The sequence below is a fragment of the Rousettus aegyptiacus genome, unplaced genomic scaffold, assembly GCF_014176215.1.
Source record: "Rousettus aegyptiacus isolate mRouAeg1 unplaced genomic scaffold, mRouAeg1.p scaffold_m13_p_5, whole genome shotgun sequence".
NCBI lineage: Eukaryota > Metazoa > Chordata > Mammalia > Chiroptera > Pteropodidae > Rousettus > Rousettus aegyptiacus.
This window is the reverse complement of record NW_023416308.1, coordinates 29967593-29985252: the sequence shown is the minus strand read 5'-3', so window position 1 is coordinate 29985252 and position 17660 is coordinate 29967593. Positions and strand designations below refer to the sequence as shown.

The following is a 17660-nucleotide window of genomic DNA, read 5'->3' as shown; positions in this document are numbered from 1 at the left end:
TGGCCTCTGCTTTCAATGGCCTCTCAGGCCAGGGGTGTGTAGCCAGGGAAGAGTTGGCAGGAGATTGGGGCTGGCATATTCCTCAGGAATGGATGCCCTCTATCTGTCTCTTTTGACCAGCTAACTTCTCATTTCATGGTGACCAGGGGGTTCAGCCCAAGATGGTGATGGAGTACTGGACAGGGTGGTTTGACTCCTGGGGAGGCCCACACAATATCCTGGATTCTTCTGGTGAGTGCTTTGCAGTACCTACCTCCAGCATGGGTATTGACCTAAGAAGTAGGAGTAAGTTCCAGATAACTTGCTGAGTGAGGTAAATGAGCTGTTGGGGAGCAAAGCTTCTGGGGTTATTTGCATGTATGTAATAGTCAGCTTTCGATATTCCAGAATCATTTGTCTTGATATTTGAAGTGAATGGTAGGACTTTTAACATTGCTTTATTATGTCTTTGTAAGAAGATAAGTAATAAATGCCTATTGCAAACATCTAGCAAATATAGAAAATGTATGAAGAAGAAATTTAAAATTCTGGAGTCCAGAGAATACACTGTGATGTCCGCTGTCCAGGCAGTTCTCTGTCTGCAGCCTTGTGTGCACCGATAGATGGAGATATGGACAAATGCTGTCATATCTGCTCTTTGTCACCCACTTGTGGACAGCTGTCTATACTGTTGTAGAGTCGGTCACCATTTTAAAGAATTCAAAGAAGCCCATTGTATTGGTGACTAAATCACAATTTAGTCCCCCAGTTTCTTATTGATGAACACTTCATTTGTTTTCAGTGGTTTCTGTTAATCGACCACTATTTTAGTGAGCATTCTTGAACATCAGTTTTGCATACTTGGCATATTTTTTCCCTGTGATAAGTTCCTAGCAATAGAATTGCTACACGAATGAAATTTTGATATATAGTTACTAAATTTCTTTCTAGAAAGATGGTAGCAATTCTTAACTCTACATTATTAAATGAGAATTCTTATTTCCCATAGATTCGTCAACACTGAGTATTAAAATAATTTTCAATATTTGCCAATCTGAAAGGTCATTGTTATTCCACAGTTCTTCGACCAATACTGATATGTATATTTATATTTATTAACCATTTCTATTTCTCCTTTGATACTGTCTTTTCATGTCATTGATTCATTCTCTAATAATGGGAAGTATTCAGCACTATATCTCTAATTATGATTCCTGTTTTTTTGTGTCTTACTGAGTGGAAGTAACAGTTGAGAAGCATGCTGGGTAGAGGCGGAAGGCTGCCCTGGGCCGCAGATTGTCCAAATCGTAGTCAACAAAGACTTGGCTATGACTTAAAAAAGCAACTGGAAGGCCCGGGCTCTGGAGCCGTGATTCTGGCCACTTCTCTTTGTCCTCCTGTGACTGGGGTTTTAGTGAAAGCTGAAGGACCAAACCATGGAGTTGAATTTGAAGAGGGGATGGGAAAGGTGAGAGTGACAAAGGGACTTATGGCTTCTTTCAAACTCTAACTCGTTCTGCATATTTCCTTTCCTCCCCTCCTTCTTTAGAGGTTTTAAAAACAGTGTCTGCCATCATTGATGCTGGCTCTTCCATCAACCTCTACATGTTCCATGGAGGCACCAACTTTGGCTTCATAAATGGAGCCGTACATTTTCATGAATATAAGTCTCATGTCACCAGCTATGGCAAGTATTCCCCAGTATTGATCCTCCCGGAACACCCTAGTGTCTTTGTGTCTGGGCTTTTTATGGAGAGTCCTTTAGGGACAACTCTGGCACCTTTAATGCATTTGACTCTAGAGTGCTCAGGGAAGGTGGAGGTTAGGTCTGGGTTGTCACTTTTAAATTTCCAGAGCAATTGGAGCCTGGAGTCAGCTGACATGCCTGTGACCCTTTGGAAGTCAGTTGGAGGAATTGAGAAAGGCACTACCAGGTGAGGGAGGTCCTTAGATGAGGGTGGCCTCTTCCCCCTACTCAGGCCCCTGAGATGGTGTGACCCTTGCCCTCCTTTAGATTGAGAGTCCCCAGAAGGCAGGAAAGATGGCTGGAAATTTAGGGTCATGCTGTGGTCATGGGTAGTTTTGGTGGCATTTTATATATTTAGTATTTGAATTATTTTGAGTGACAGTCCATACTCAGTGTTTTGCCTCCCAAATTGCTGGGATGAGGACCATGCTGCCTGACCCTAGCTTCCCCCTTCTCTTTTTGCTGCCACAGACACTGTCCTAGGACATGAGTGACCAGTGACAGTGCCCTGGTGTCTTGCAGACTATGATGCGGTGCTGACAGAGGCTGGGGATTATACAGCTAAGTACATCAAGCTCCGAGAACTCTTTGGCTCCATTTCAGGTACCTAGCAAACAGCAGACTCTAGCACCAACTTGGGCCCTTGCTTTTGCTCTGAGACCCCGTAAGGAGTTACTTCCTCAGTACCCCATCTCACTCCCAGTCGCTTTGTTTGTAAGAATGCCCTTAGACAAGGACAAGCATGTTTGAGAGACTAACTGCTTTCATTACGGTTTGTGTCTTGGTAGGTTTTTATAGGTGTCAACACACCTTTTTATAAGCGTTAACACTCCTCAGGATATGAAAAAGCTCCCTTCTTCCTCCAGGCATCGCCTTCCTGGCAGGGTCTAGACGTGTCTGAGGATAAGCCTGATTCCCCATTGGCAGGATTGAGGAGCACGTTGGGCTGTGGGCAAGAGCCAGTGGTTGGGGGCTGAAGGAGGCTTCCAGTTTTGGGCCCTTTTGGGATGTGGCCCTGTTGTCTGTTGCAGGTGGTCCTCTTCTTCCCCCACCTGACCTTCTTCCCAAGACTGCATATGAGTCAGTGAGGCCAGTCCTCTACCTGTCGCTGTGGGATGCCCTCCAGTACATGGAGGAGGTGAGTGCTGCCGTCAGGGGAGCAGGGCCTGGGAGCCCCCGCAACAGCTGGCATGGAAGAAGGAAAAACCAACTCTTGATAACCTTGAGGTCCACTCTCCAACTTTAGAACTGAGTAAAAAGAACCATCTCATGCCAGAGTAAGAAATAGGAAGGAACAAAAAGAACTTGAAGAAAAACTAAGCAACACAATGGGGACCTCTTTTCTGCAGAAGAGGGTGCAGCCTTCTGTAGCTGATGCAGAGGAATGCTATGATCTAAAGTGGTGATGGATTAAAAAGCTAAAAGGCCACTAGATCATAGCGCTTTATTTTGTTATCGTTACATCTCCCTCATTTGCAGCCCCCACCCCTGCTACCCTGCAGAGCCATGAGAAGTCAAAATGGAAAAAAGAAAAATGTTAGAGGCCTCTGCCCCACCCCATGGCCCCTAGTATTCTAGCCCCCAGGTGGGGTCTTTCTTATACTCAGCACTCTCCCAGGAGGCTCACTCTCTCAGTGAGGTTGCTGGCCTTTCACTCTTCTGCCTAGCCCTGTGCCTCCCTGTGTTTTCTCTGTATAGCCAACCAATTCTGAAAAGCCCATCAATATGGAGAACCTGCCAATAAACAATGGAAATGGCCAGTCCTTTGGGTACACCCTGTACGAGACCACCATTGACTCATCCGGTGTCCTCAGTGGTCTTGTGCGTGACCGAGGACAGGTAGGATTGTCCCCTCTTAATTCCTATGACCTCGTAGTGATCAAGCCCTACAATATACCCCTGCCTCTCCCTCTTCCTAGTGCTAACATATCTGGCTGTTACCTGTGTCTGGAGATGGCCCTTTACCATCAGCTATGCAGTTCTTTTCAGCCACAATTGTGGGTTCTCATTTCTCCTCCATGCCTGTCTAACCCCCTCCTCAGCACATACACACATGGTGTAAACTCTTTCTTTGCTTAGCAAAGATACCTCTTCCATCACCCTTCTGTCAGCCCACGGATGCTTTCTGTCTGTTTACCTGGCAGGTATTTGTGAACACAGTATCTATAGGATTCTTGGACTATAAAAGAAAGAAGATCGTTATCCCCTTGATCCAGGTTTGTTCCCTGGGGAGCTGGGTGGTGGCTAGCACTAGCTATCTTCTGAACAGGTTTGTTGGGAGTCAAAGAGGAAGACCAGGAAGGCAGAAGGCTCCTTAACCAGAGCTGTACATGGAGAGTGGGGCAGAACAGAGTGGGGCTTTCTGATCAGCAAGGATGCTTTCACTTGCATCCTCAGAGCTTCGGGAAGAACTGGGGTTTCACGGAGAACTCCCGGGGTGGAGTTGTGACTTATGGCTGGGTGATCAGGTGGTCATCATCAACTACTGTATTCCTGGCAGGGTTACACCATCCTGAGGATCTTGGTGGAGAATTGTGGGCGAGTCAACTATGGGGATAATATCAATGACCAGCGCAAAGGTGGGTCATAGCACATGCTGAGAGGAAAGCCAATGATGCTTAGCATATGCCTGACTGTCTTTTCTCTATCCCAGTTCCTCAACAGGCCCTGAGGCCACCTGCAGTGTAGTGGGTCATGGAGGCACTTTGGAGGGAGGTGGGATATGGAGAATCATTGGAAGGAGGTAGAGATGAGTCTGAAAGGCCTGCCTAGGTTCTAGCCTCTTCCTTGTTAGCATTTCCTGTGTGTGTTGTCCACATGCCCATGGGCTGCACACAGCAAACACCGGGCCCGCCTCTCCACATCTCCCTGGGCTGCAGTCTGCTTTAGCAGGGCCCTGTCTGCGAGGCGGGTGGGGGGCCATAAGGGGCAAGCAAGAGGAGTTTCAGATATCCAAAAGAAGGCATAAGATCCCTGCCTCCTGAAGTTGTTTTATCTTTATTTACTTTGGAAACCCATTGATGATCTCATTTGTGATGGGGAGGACAAGGCAGGACACACAGTAAACGAGATCCTCTTGCTGGCATGCCCCTCTGGGAATAGTCCACCAATTCATTTGATTTATTCTTGGCTTTCTATATTTTCTCTGCTTAGATTTACCACTATTTCTTACCTATCTATCAAAATGTGGGTGGTTTCATGTACATTATGAAACAAGAACTCAGACAAAATAAATCCCACTGTGGTGAGGGAGACTAGTGACCTCCCAGCACTCTCACTGGTATTTGCCTTTGTAATTAAGAAACTTGCACATCCCTTCTGGCCTGCTGGGGGAGCCGTGCAGAGTAGCCATTGGGGGCCTCCTGGATCCTGGGGATCAGCCCTCTCCAGAAGGACCTCAGAGTAACTTCTACCACTGTCCAAGCTAACCTTACCTTTTCTCCAAACAATCCCACAGCATTCCTCCCTGGAGCTCAACTTCTTCCCCCAAGGAGCTCCCTCCCCAGGCTGGTCTTCATTTCTTTGTGGGATGTGACTACCAAGCTGACCCTTTCCTAGTCTTTGCCTCCCCAGGCCCCTTGGCCCTGGACTCTCACTATGGAGTTCCCATTCTTTGGAACAGTTCAGTGTTTATAAGTCACAGACCTCCTCTCCAGCGATATGTGTGTCCTCTCATACACCTGGGCCAGCAATTTAAGAGAGTCTGCAGGTCCCATGAAGCATGTTCTCATCCCCTAGCCTATCCAGAATCCTGCTCTAGCAACTCAGCAGCTCCAAGGTTGAGAGGGGCTATTCCGGGACCAACAGAGCTGACTCTTTCCCCAAGGCACCAATTAATCTCTATTCAAGTGTGTGCAGTTCCTCAGACTTGGACATCCAAGTCAGAATGTCATCTGTTCACAATTTTAATACTTAAAAAATATATGTTCAAGCCTAGGTCATGTAGAAAATATTAGGTCTGTTATTAGGTCTGGTTAGTCTGAGACTTCACCAAAGCTAACCTTGAAGTTAGGCTAGAACTGCTGTGGCCTCTGGGTCATTTGTCTTTTTGGCCTCATTTTATTGTACTGGGATTTTCAGAATCCGAAAGAGAGCTTCCCATTCAGAGAAACTCTTCTTGCCCTTGACATTCTCAACTCTGTCATTTCCCTCAATATATTCTTCCATGCAAATCCTAGGGCCTGGCAAATACCGGTATTACTCATTCTCATCCCCATTGGGATTTATAGGGAAGGTTTGTGCCATGTGACGAACCCCTTGGGGAGCATAAACTTCAGAAGAAATCTTCACTTGAGTTTTCCAGAACCTTTCCATGTCTGTGCCCAGCCACAGCAAGGTCAACTGTCCCCTGCCTTTGGCCTTACTTGATTTTCTTGCTCCCTTCTCACAGGTTTAATTGGAAATATCTATCTGAATAATTCTCCCCTGAAAAACTTCAGAATCTACAGCCTGGATATGAAAAAGAGCTTCCTTCAGAGGTAGGTCCCTGCTGAGGGCAGTGTGTGAACTTCTAGTTAACTTGCAGGGAGAGCCAGGGAGGCCCTGAGAGATGCTCTGGCCTCGCCCCTCCTCCTACTCACGGTGACTGGATCAGAGCCCAGAGCAACTTTCCCAGGTAGGAGCAGTGCCAGCAGTGGAGACTAGGGAATGTCCACGATACCACCCTGCTGCCATTCCTGTGCCCAAGCTGACAGGTGGGGGTGTGGGGTGCCTTTGCAATTAGCTGCAGGATGGGGCCAAGATTTGAGTAGGAGCCCTCCTTTCTTTCTTGTTTTCCATTCTGCCCATAGGTTCGGTGCCAACATGTGGAGCCCTGTCCCTGAAACACCTACGTTCCCTGCTTTCTTCTTGGGTGCCTTGTCCATTGCCCTTTCCCCTTTGGATACCTTTATGAAGCTGGAGGTTTGTAGCCCCTCTTTGCCCAGGTTCTCATCCCCCCTCAGAGTGCCCTGATATTTGGCTTTCCTGAGCATTACTGGAGCCCTCTCTACCACCTGTGCCTATAGGGTCCCTATCTTTGTGTTGCCCACTTGGTGGCACTTCTTGGTCCAGGTCTGAGCTAGGGTGCCCTGCCCAGGAAGTCAGAGCTATTGGGAATGGAAGACAGAACACCCTGCCTAGTAACTTTGTGGCTGTCGAGATATTCATTCACACTGGTCTCCGGGAAGCTCAGAGCAGAATGCATGGCATGTGTCTAACAGTGTCTCTGCCTTCTCATAGGACTTCACATTTGCTGGCTTTGCTGGGTGACTAATACTTTCCTTGCTCTGTTGAAGGGCTGGGAGAAGGGAGTTGTATTCATCAATGGCCAAAACCTTGGACGCTACTGGAACATTGGGCCCCAGGAGACCCTCTACCTTCCTGGTGCCTGGTTGGACCCAGGCATCAACCAGGTGGGAACACATGCAGCCCCTTCCCTTTTCCCTGGGAGCCTCTTCTCATTCCTGCGCTTCCTGGTATCACACTATTTCTCTGGTGGGGCGGGGAGGGCTATCACAGTCTTTTAAGGCTGATTAGGGTGGGAGAGGGGCAGAAGTTTTGGCTAGCCCCTTCTGTGTTCCTCCTTGGTGCCGATGAATTGTGGATCCCTGTTCCTTCAAGCCCGGTTCCCAGCCCCTTCCCTTATCTGGCTCCAAGACAAACATCTGCTACTGTCATACCCTAACCCTTTTCTCCCCCAGGTCATTGTTTTCGAGGAGAAGATGGCAGGCCCTATGATACAGTTCACTGAAACACCCCACTTAGGCAGGAACCGGTACCTTAACTGAGTGGTGCTGCCCAGCGCCTCCTGGTGGTGGGAAGCAGGAGAGCAACCGCTTCCTCCCGGCTGACTGGAGACTGACTGTGTGCTGTCCCCTCACCCTCTCCCACCGAGAGAGTTAGTTTCCTTAAGTAGCAACCTCAGGGAGTCAAGGGCTACTTCTCTGCCCACTGCTTCAGTTCAAGACCTTAAACCTGAGAGAGCTGAAGACGAGAGGTAGGATGGCAAGGGAGGACCCCCTACTTACCTGTGTGGGCTCTGTTGGTGGTATCTTCCTACTCCCTGCTCTTCTGGGAGAGGAGAGAGGACAGAGGGACATCTGTCTGAGGTGAGACTGTCTAGTCAGATCTCCGTGTGATGACGCCCAGGTCTCAGGAGAGGTCCTGACTAGCTGGGCACAGCCATGGTGCACAGGTGTGCTCCTCCTAATGCTCTCACCTGGCCCAGCTATGCCCTCAGGGCCGCTTCTCCTTTCTGGAACAGTGGCTTTGTCACCATTTGCAGAGGATAGTGAAGAGGGGGTATCTCACCTGAGTTGACTTTGTTCTTTCTTCACAACTCTCCCAAAGCCTTCTCTGGGATTCTGGAAGAAACTCCATTTGAGAGACACACACATCCCCCCTTTTCGTGCCCACTCAATTTGCATCCAGCAGGATGACAAACGAAGCTTAAGAGGGAAAGAAATATTCAACCACTTATTTTCCAGAGTTAGAGAGTCTTTCTAATTTTACTCAGTGAGAAGAGGAGGGACTGTAGCTCCTAGCAGAAACTGCTCCCCTATCAGAGGGTGCAGGAGGAGAAGGGTGCAGAAGGCCTAGCTCCGGAGGTGTAGGTGGGTTGCCTCTCGGGAACATTGGGTGGCCATGGGCCCACAGGCCGGGAACAGTCCTTGCCTCCAGCTTGATATCCCTCCCTCAACCTCCTGTGACCAGGCAGCAGGGAGGAGGGGCAGCTTTTGTGGCAGTTGTCTGTCTAAATTTGAAGCATTTGGCCTGGGGATTGAGTCCAGTGGTTTGGCTCGAGTTCACTGTCCTGAATTGCAATAAAGCAATAGAGTGGAATCAAACTCTCTTTGGTGATATTTCTTCAATCCCATCTGTGCCATTGTTAGCCAGAGGCAAAGGCAGTGTGCAGTCAGGCACACATTTAGCCCAGCTGGCACACGGTATCCAGATGCAGACTCTTTACCACCTCCCTCCTGACCTCCATTCCCCACTCTGAAATGTCACTGTGGATTGGAAGTGCCCTTGGAAAGGAGAAGTCCAATACAAATCCACCTGGTGCTGATGGGTAGGGGGTGACAGTCTGTTGAACAGGCAAGAACTCTCATGTGAGTCAGCTATAGTAGGTGAGGATTTTTTCACAAACAACATCTGGATTCTACTGCCACAAACTAATTATCTTCAATAATAGTTAAAGTCAAATAGCAGACACCTCCCCAGGACAGTGGCTACACCAGGAGCCATCAAGACAATTGGGGAATAGACTGCCACAAGGCTCCCAGTGACCCCACTGGCTTACGTCCTGGGCTTGGCTAAGGAAAGCATTTCCCACTGGGGGTAGTTGTGGTGTGCAGCCTCTGGGCCCAAGAGCTGAGCCTGGTCAAGTGCAGATGGTTACACGGGGCTGGGCCCAAGGATCCTACTGGGGACAGAGAAATGGGGCTTAATAAACATCAGGGACAATGGCTAGGAGGCAAGACAAGGCAAAGTCTCCAGCCTTGGCTGAACTCAGCAGCTATTTCTGAACTGCTTTAAAACAGAAAGCATGGAGGGAGATAAGACGTGGATGAATACTTGGAGGCATGGCCAGTGTTGGGGAGCAGTGCTGCTGCTCCTCACTTTATACCAGAACATGCTTCTATATAGCTGAGTGTAAGTTGGCTTCTGATGGAAAATGTTACAGGGAACTGGAATTTAAAGGGATCTTACAATGAATCCTTTTGCAAAGTGAATCTCGTAAGCATATCTGTCCACGGAAGCATTAGACTATTTCTTAGGTGAGGGCCTCCTGTACCAACTTACTGTTCTTAACTTTCTTATCTGCCAAATAGCCCTGCAGCTTCTCTCCATTAAAGCCACTTGGTATAGACTACATTCCAGAGCTTCTTCATGGTTTATCCAGATCTTCCCAACTGGATGGCCTCTTCTCGGTCTCTTAAAGTCTCCTTCTTATCACCTCTAAATGCGGGTGGGCTCCGGGCCCACTCCCTGGACCTCTTCCCTCTGTACACACTTATTGCAGTTGCCTCATCCACTTGGGACTTGTAGATACCTGTACTCTCCAATGTTCATCTTCACCTAAGCTCCAGGTGTACTGGCCACCGTCCACTCACCTTCTCTCCCGCATGTGTTTAATAGGCATGTGACCTGAAACTCCAGTTACTCCCATATCATCCCTCCTGCACTCTGTTCCATATCAGGAAATGACAATTCTATTCTGTTGCCTCAGATGACTTCTGGCTTCTCTCTTTCATATCCAATATCCGATCCATCAGCAGATGCTCTTGGCTGTCCCACTTAAACATGTCCAGAACCCAACCACTTCTCTCTGCCCCAAAGCTCGTACTTTCATCCAACTCACCATCATCTCAAGCCTGGATCATTGCAGGAGCCACCTCCCCTGGCCTGCCCTCACCCTCTGTGTTTATTGTTGGCACAGAAAATGGAGGGAGTTTTTTAAAGGCCAGTTAGATCATGTTGGTCTTCTGCTCCAAACCCTCTGATGGCTTCCCTTTTCACTCAGAGAAGCCAAAAGCTTTACCCTAATTCCCAGGGCCAGGTGACATAGTCTGTGCCTCCCCCTCCCACATCCATCCCATCTCCCACAACTGATCCTCTCCCACCTTCCCCAGTCAGTTGCAGTCACACTGGCCTTTCTGCTGGTCTGTAAACACACTAAGCACTCTCCCACAGGTGAGAAAGTTCTCTTTTCTGGAGCACCTTGCCCCACGTTTGCATGCTGCGGTCCCGTTCAGATGTCATTTTATTAGGGAGGCCCTTCTGACCACCCTAGGTAGGGGTCAGGTCCTCTGCACAGCTATACTCTGTCTCCCCCATCGACCTCATTTTTGTCTTAAGACCAGATCACATCTAAAATACTATAGATTTGTTTGTTGTCCATCCATGTTCTCTTGTGAGAGGGCAAGCTCCATGAAGACAAGTGTTTTGGTTTTTCACTGCTCTGTGCTGCTCCTAGAATGATGCCTGTTCATATTAGGCACCTGACATAAATATTTCTTGGATGGTTGAAACAATAAAGGAGAATAAAATAAAGAAGGGCTGAGGATTAGGACTGTTAAAAACCATATTTGACTTTTAATTTTGAAAACAAATTAAATACAATTAAATTAAAACAGAACAGATGGTGCAGCTGCATGGACTCCACCTTCCCCTAGTTTCTGAGACTCCTAGCCCCCAGCCTCACTCCTCTATGGTGGGGAGCAGGGAACAGACTGAGTTTGGAAAACAAATTGTAATCATGGACCCAATTCTGATTTATAACAAACTCATTCCCAACAAAGATGAAAGCTGCAGTTCACCAGGGTTATAATCATAAATAAATACACATGCAGCTAAGAGAGGATATTGGGTGAAAACAACTCAAGTAGCATCCTCCGAGAGAGAGAGAGAGAGAGAGAGAGAGAGAGAGAGAGAGAGAGAGAGAGAGAGGAATGAGACAGAAAGAGAGAGAATATGAGAAAACACCCCATTTTGTCATTCATTATTGATTTCTTGCAAACAAGCCCAGCCAAGCTGACCTGAGCATCAGGGCTGGTTTTGGTGAGGAGGCAGGGGAATACCTGGGTCTGAATTCACTCATTTGATGGTTGCTCTGTGCTCACCTCCTCCTGTCTCTCCCAAGCTACACCACTTGATTCTGAGGGGTTGATTTCCAAAGCAACCAATGAAAATATAAGAGGTTGGTGGACATCCTGCAAGGTGGTTCGAGGTTCTCAGGGATCTGATCCCATTGGATGGGTTTATGACTACTATGGGAAGTTCAATCCATTTCAAAGTAGGCAGCCAATACTGTTTTTGAATGTTAGGTCGCCAGACTGAGTCCTACTCCCCAACCCACCCAGGAGTGGGTTCTCAGTGGTCCTCAGACCAGTCCTGTGAGTTTAAATGGGGTTGGGATTGTTAGCAGTTAAAAAATAAACACCTCTTCAGTAGGCTCAGGCCTTCCTTCTTCCTCCACTTGGGAGGAAAATTGTGCTTCCAACTTTCAGGAGTGAGACTACCACCAGAGGGCTCTGTCCCCAGTCAGAAAGCCAGGGACTGGACATGCTGTCCTCCTGGTGGAGGGGAGCAGCACCATGCACTGTTCTTTCTCTGGGGAGGTAAGGGCACAGCTGGACTTGAGGCGGGCTCACCCTGCATGCTCCCCACTTAGGGAGAAGGGTGATATCCTTTCCCGTTTTGTGTTTAAAACAGAATGATTTCCAAAGTAGAGTGTGCTCAGATCTCCTTTCCCCTCAATGTCCAAATGATTCCTGCCCTTTTCCCAAAACTCCCTTTGCTAATGCAAAGTCCCCCCACCTCCAAACCAGGGGCAGGAAGGAGTCTCAGAATTGCCCCAGCCTCCCTCCTCTTTCCACCTGGCTCACTCAAGCCACTGAGGTCTGTGGTTCTCAAGAGCTTCAGGAAGAGGGCTCCTGCCCTCCCCATCCTGGCCCAGGCAAGGGTCCCTGGAGCCCAGTGGGCAGTGGGGCAGCAGTGTGGGGACACTGGTGGTCTTAGTCCAGGTCAGTCGATGACCTGTGCTGGCTCGAGGGCTCATCTGTTTCTCTGTGCTGCAAGGAGCAGGCTTGAGGAAGGGACTCTGCTCCCACCACAGCCTGAGGTACTGGGGGAGCCTATTGGCAGGACCAGGCTCCCCTCATGCAGGGCTGGTTGCCTACTGGGATCAAAGACAGACTTATGATCTGGAAACAGGAACTAGAGGAAAGCCACAGAGGCACGTGTACTTGGGAGCAACTCTCTGAGGAGGGGAAGGGTGCTCCTGATGCCTGGGCAGGGGCTGCTTTCTGGTCTTCAGAATTCTCTGGCTGGCTGGCCTGTGTGGCTGTGCTAGGCCACAGGAGTGGGTAGCCGAAGAGGGCCACCCTCTACTTGACTGCCGAGTCTTTTCGCCTCCCTCCCAGTTCAGCATCACTCTGGGGTTTGGGTGCCCACGAGTCTGCTCCTGCAGGCCTGTCAGTGTAGGAAGCTCTGGGGAGGCGTGCTGGGGCACCGGCACACTGGGCCTTGGCTAGTAGTTGGGCCCTGGTCACGCTGGATGGAAGAGAACAACAGGTCTGGGATTTCTGTGCTTTAGGTTCTCCGTCCTTTGTCCTGGCATCAGGCTGGGATCTCTCGGAAGCCCCAGAATATAAAGGAGGATGATGGCCATTCCTTAGGAGTTTGCCTTGGAGAGACCATCAGCCATGGGGAGTGGATGCAAAGCCAGGAACAGGGTCTGAGAGGGAGGCTCCTGTGAAGGGGAGAGGAGCAATGCATGAGGCAGGTGAGGGAGTAGCCAGTCTGGCCAAGCTGCTCAACTCAGCCCCCAAAGGGTTACCTAGGAGCTGCATGGAGCCCAACTCCCAGGGTCCTCTGTGGACTCCTTATTGAGAGATGAGGTTCCTCCATGGACCTGGTGAGGGCAAAAGATAAGGAATATGGCTCTGTACTGATGCATCTCAGTGGCACTGGCCCAGCTAATTTGTTAAGTTCAGGGGTTAAAACAGGCAGACTTGCATCCTGGGGTCTCCCGTGGGCAGGCAACTTGCAACGTTGAAAAAGAAGCTGACACTAAATTCTGGGGCCAGAGTGCAGATGCGTTCCACTATCTGAGCTCCCACTTCTGTGATGAGATCATAGAAATGCCCAGAAAAATTCCTGGTTTTGCCAGTCACTCGGCACAATTCATTTCACTCCGCTTTTCGGAACATCATCTCTTTACCTCTAAAATATAGATAGATTCTGTGGTCCATTTCAACAGAGGGTTTCAAAGACTCAAATAACAACAGCAACACTTATATAGGACTTATGTGCCAGAGACTGTTCTTGGTGCCCCAAAGACCCATTTTACAGATGAAAAAACTGAGGCCTCGAGAAAGAAAGGTCAAACTGTAAAAAGTGGCAGGCCAAGAGCTGAACCAGGCTCTAGGGGCCATGCTTTCACCAATGCACTAGGCCATTACTACCAAGAAACCACACGGACATGCTAGATGAGGTGGAAGCAGTGAGTGAGAGTGCTGTGGTGTTTGTCAGAGTCACATAACTGAAGAGAAATCCATAGGGCAAGACGGTCTAGTGAGAAAGTCTGCATCAGCAGTGTCTTGCAATGGGACAGGAGTCATGGCCTGATAGGAATGATAGGAAGTTGTCATCAGGTGGTGTCTAGGAGGGGGCGGGGGGCTTCCAAGGAACTGGTGGCAGGAGGCCCCAGCCAAGTGGGGAAGTTGGCTCCTGTTAATTTCCAGACAGAGCAATGAGGAGGGGACTGCAGCTATGCCTCTTACACTATTGCTAACATTTTCCCTGTCCAATGACAATTAAAGACCAAAAGGAAAAGTCTCGGAGGATTTATTCTGCGCCCAAACTTAGTGTGCCCCTGCCCAGTGCACTGCCGCCTTTATCCCCGCTGTACCTGTATCCTGGGGCTCAGATCTCCACAGTGGGGTCAGTGAAGCCTTTTTTCCCCTCGTTCACCAGCACTGGCTTCTCTGTCCGTGTGTGCCAGACCAGGATCTGTGTGTCGAGACAGAGACATGAAACAACATGGAGCAGGCCCCCTGACCTCACCCCGCCATCTCCCTGCTCCCGCCCGCACTCTGCAAGTATTTCTCCTGCCCCCTCCCATTCTGCCATTGTTTCATCAAGATTTTCTCTATTGTTCTTTATTTCTACCTACCCCCTCACTGTTGCTGTTTGTACATATGATGCATTCAAAATAGCTGCTGGAAACAGAAATTCTGCAGCTACAGAAAACAGTCAAATCAATCTTAAGATTTCCTCTTGTTTCTCATCCTCCCCTGCGTCTCTTAATCGGTCTCTCCAGAGAGGGAGAAAGTTGTTCAAGAGTCTTTAGCTCAGCCAAGTGATAGTCCAGGCCCTAGCCAGAGAAGTTCAAAGTAGGAGCAGTATAGGTGCATGTACATGTGCATGCATGCATTCGTGCATGTATGTGCACACATATATGTGTGTTTGGCAGGGATGTCGTGGAGCCCAGCTATTCTGAATGAGGGGAGAGACCTAATCTTTGGCTCTACCTCAGTGATTGCTACTCTCTCCATTTCCCTGCTTGACTTTAGTGTGCTTGCCTGACAGGTGATAAACTGCCTTCCCAGAAGGGTGTTCTAGGAGGGCATGTTCTAGGCTGGTTCTTTGCAAGGCTGTTTTGAGGCCTTTATTTCCTGCTCCTCGATCTGTAAGGGAGGGATCTGGGTGGACTTGGAAACGCTTGCATTACAGCTGTCAGTTCTGTTGTGGGCCTTACCTTGGTGCAGTTGGCTGCCTTGGGCTCCAGGTCATTGAGGGTGACCAGTTCTCGGAGGAGGCTGCTTTCCTGATAGCCTCCCTTCACACCACGCAGCTTGAAGTAGGCCTGGCTTCGCTGAAGAATGAGCCGCAGGTTGACTGCAAATCCAGCCATGTCTATTGCAAACGGTCGGTGGGGGTCAAACACTGTCTTCCAGCCGATCACCTTCCCTGCCCCATTGACCCGTGGGGCTTCGTACCGAAGGCCGCCAACGAAGGCGACGGGCCACACGGACACCCTCCTGGTGCTGCGCATCTAAAAGGGGGACCCAGAGTCAGGACACCTGGGACTGCTGATAGGGAGTGATGCCCGTCTGTATGGAGGATGACATCGTCAGTTAACTCTTTTCACACAGGCCATCTGAAGCCATGCCAGGGGACTCTGTCTCCAGATGTGTCCCCATGGTGGGCATCTGCAGAGGAACCTGGCCTCTCAAACCAGCTGATCTTCCCTTCTATACATGCCCTGCTGTCACTTTCTCCCTTGCTGCAAAACTTCTCCATCTTCCCAATTTAGAGTCTGACACAACCCACCAACTCCCCCAGATGCACAAACTCCAAGGACACTGAAACTGGTCCACACCTCATTCAGAGGATGCCTGGACTGTGGTCTAGGAACTCCAACACCACTTTCTTTCCTTTAACCAGAGGGGCTGCTGAGGTCTGCAGCCAAATTTTCCTTCCCTTCCCTGGTTCCCTGAAGTCTGCACTGACCAGCCTGGTGCTTTGTCCTGTGACAATTTCCCTCTGTGTCCCTACCCAAAGGGCGCCTCTGCAGGAGTGTCTCCATTTCCCACAGCAGAGACCCCCGTGTCCTCCCTCCCTTTGTCCCTGCCTTCCGGCCGGTCCACACCTCCTCAAAGAGCTCCAGACTGTAGGTGTTGTCGTCATCAGCGAAGTATACCACGCCGGGCTGGCTGGAGTTGCGGGGGAAGGTTTCACGCAACCAGCGCAGGGCCAGGTTGCGCTGCATGGTGCCCCGCGGGATTCGTGGGTCACGGGCGTCGCCACGCAGCTTATAGTTGCGGGGCGTCTCCACGTGCAGATGGGTGTAGTTGAGGCCGGTGTCTCGCAGCAGGCGCGCAGTCAGCGGCGTGCGGCGCGGAGCGTCCTCTACCACCAGCCAGTGCAGGTTTGGCACATGCAGCAGCGTGTTGGCCAGGCGCGTCAGCTCAGCCTTCTGCACAGGACGGCTATAGGTGGGCGTCACCACGTGGATGGTGGGCAGCGTGTCGGACCATGGCGGGGGCCGCGTGTACACGTACTCCGTACGTACCACCTCCACGATGTCGCGGTCAGACATGCAGTACTCCCTGGGGTCTGTGCCCAGTGGTGCGCCGCGCCGGGGGTCACTGCCGTCATCTGTGGGTTGGGAGACAGGCGGTGTGGGGAGGCGAGCGCTGCTGGCTCTGGCCTCAGGTACTGAGTAGGATGCGCCCTCCCTGCCAAACACAAACATGCCCTCCACTCCTCCACAGGAATGTCATCAGAGCCCTGCCTGGGGCTCTGTCTTTTAGAGTTAATGGTAATGGCTGCATCCCTGGAATTTGGCATTTTCCTAGTTTTTACTCACCAGCGGACACACAGAGATGACCTCTGCCTATTTCTGCATTTGACAGCTCTGTAGCTATTTGAGTGCAGCAGGCCAGATTCCAAGACTGCATCCTCAGTTCCTAAATGTGCTGGGTTTTATGTGACAAAGTGGCCAACCCTCACCACCCTAGTTCTGCCGTGGTTCCTTTCTTGATGGTTTCTTCCATCTAGTTTGTTTTTTCCTTACTTTTTAATTGTGCCCTCCTCATCTGGCCAGAGCTGACCTCACCACCCTACACAGGGTTGGGGTTCAGAGCACTGTGGCGCTGCCACCCTGTGGTGTAGATGCTGCAGTGCCCAACAGCAGGGTTAACTGCTTTCATGGCCACAGCACACTGGACCCCAAGGAGTGAGGTTCACTCACCTTGATTTTTCACAAAACCTCTAGTCAAGGCCTCTCCTCTCCTTACCTCCTGATCTTATGTAATCTATCTTTTGAATCCTGGTGCAGAATTTAATACTTAACTACTACATTTTATTCCATGGTTTTGACCATAATTGTCAAGATAATTTTGAATCCTGGGCCTGATTTAAGACGATCCTACATTTTGGCACACACAGAAGGAAAGGGTGGAGAACTGCTTTAGCTCTGCTGCTAGTTTGATGTCAATCTCCTAATCTGTACTTTCTGGAAACACTCATTTGACCACTGGGGAGACTAACTGTACCACTGACCCTAGACTGTCTTAGCATCCAGCTAATGTTCACCTATATCTCCACAAGGACACCATGAGAGACATTGTGTGAAAACTTGCACAGGCCTGACCCCTGGTAAACACTCCCAGGCATGGGGAACCCAGTCCTTCTAGAAGGCAGCCTGGTCCAGCTAGGGAAGCTCTCAGTACCAAGCTTTTCCCTACATCCTGGACTTTTTCTCTTTTAGTGAAGCTAGCAGTCCTATCAAGAGGAGAAATCAGGGCCACTGGTAGTCATGTTCTTAGTGAGCCCCTTTTCTCCAAGTTATGTCTTTCTGTTTGAACTGCTTACTGTGTGTCCCTCACTGCTCTCATGCTATCTCAGCAGGAGGTGATAACGGTCAGAGGACAGACCTAGG

At 49.7% G+C, this 17660-nt stretch overlaps 2 protein-coding genes across 4 annotated transcripts in view; one reads left to right on the top strand and one right to left on the bottom strand.

Annotated features, from left to right (window-relative positions):
• Nucleotides 1-8830, top strand: part of LOC107516620 (beta-galactosidase-1-like protein 2) — a 42346-nt gene extending 33516 nt beyond the window's left edge. The window contains exons 9-19 of the mRNA XM_016156513.2: nt 147-231; nt 1529-1666; nt 2249-2329; nt 2758-2864; nt 3425-3565; nt 3871-3942; nt 4227-4305; nt 6117-6204; nt 6517-6628; nt 7003-7119; nt 7408-8830. Of these exons, the coding sequence (XP_016011999.2) occupies nt 147-231; nt 1529-1666; nt 2249-2329; nt 2758-2864; nt 3425-3565; nt 3871-3942; nt 4227-4305; nt 6117-6204; nt 6517-6628; nt 7003-7119; nt 7408-7494 (1107 nt within the window). The 3' untranslated portion in view covers nt 7495-8830. The remainder of the gene's footprint in view (nt 1-146; nt 232-1528; nt 1667-2248; nt 2330-2757; nt 2865-3424; nt 3566-3870; nt 3943-4226; nt 4306-6116; nt 6205-6516; nt 6629-7002; nt 7120-7407) is intronic.
• A 1949-nt stretch (nt 8831-10779) lies between these two features.
• Nucleotides 10780-17660, bottom strand: part of B3GAT1 (beta-1,3-glucuronyltransferase 1) — a 30025-nt gene continuing 23144 nt past the window's right edge. For 2 of the 3 annotated variants that reach the window (XM_016156516.2, XM_016156515.2), the window contains exons 4-7: nt 15867-16375; nt 14973-15269; nt 14124-14224; nt 10780-12962 (exon numbers count right to left, since the gene is read on the bottom strand). In XM_016156516.2, coding sequence (XP_016012002.1) covers nt 14138-14224; nt 14973-15269; nt 15867-16375 — 893 coding nt within the window. In that variant the 3' untranslated portion in view covers nt 10780-12962; nt 14124-14137. Of the gene's footprint in view, nt 12963-13049; nt 13125-14123; nt 14225-14972; nt 15270-15866; nt 16376-17660 lie in introns of all 3 variants that reach the window. The other variant, XR_001598335.2, reaches the window with a different exon arrangement.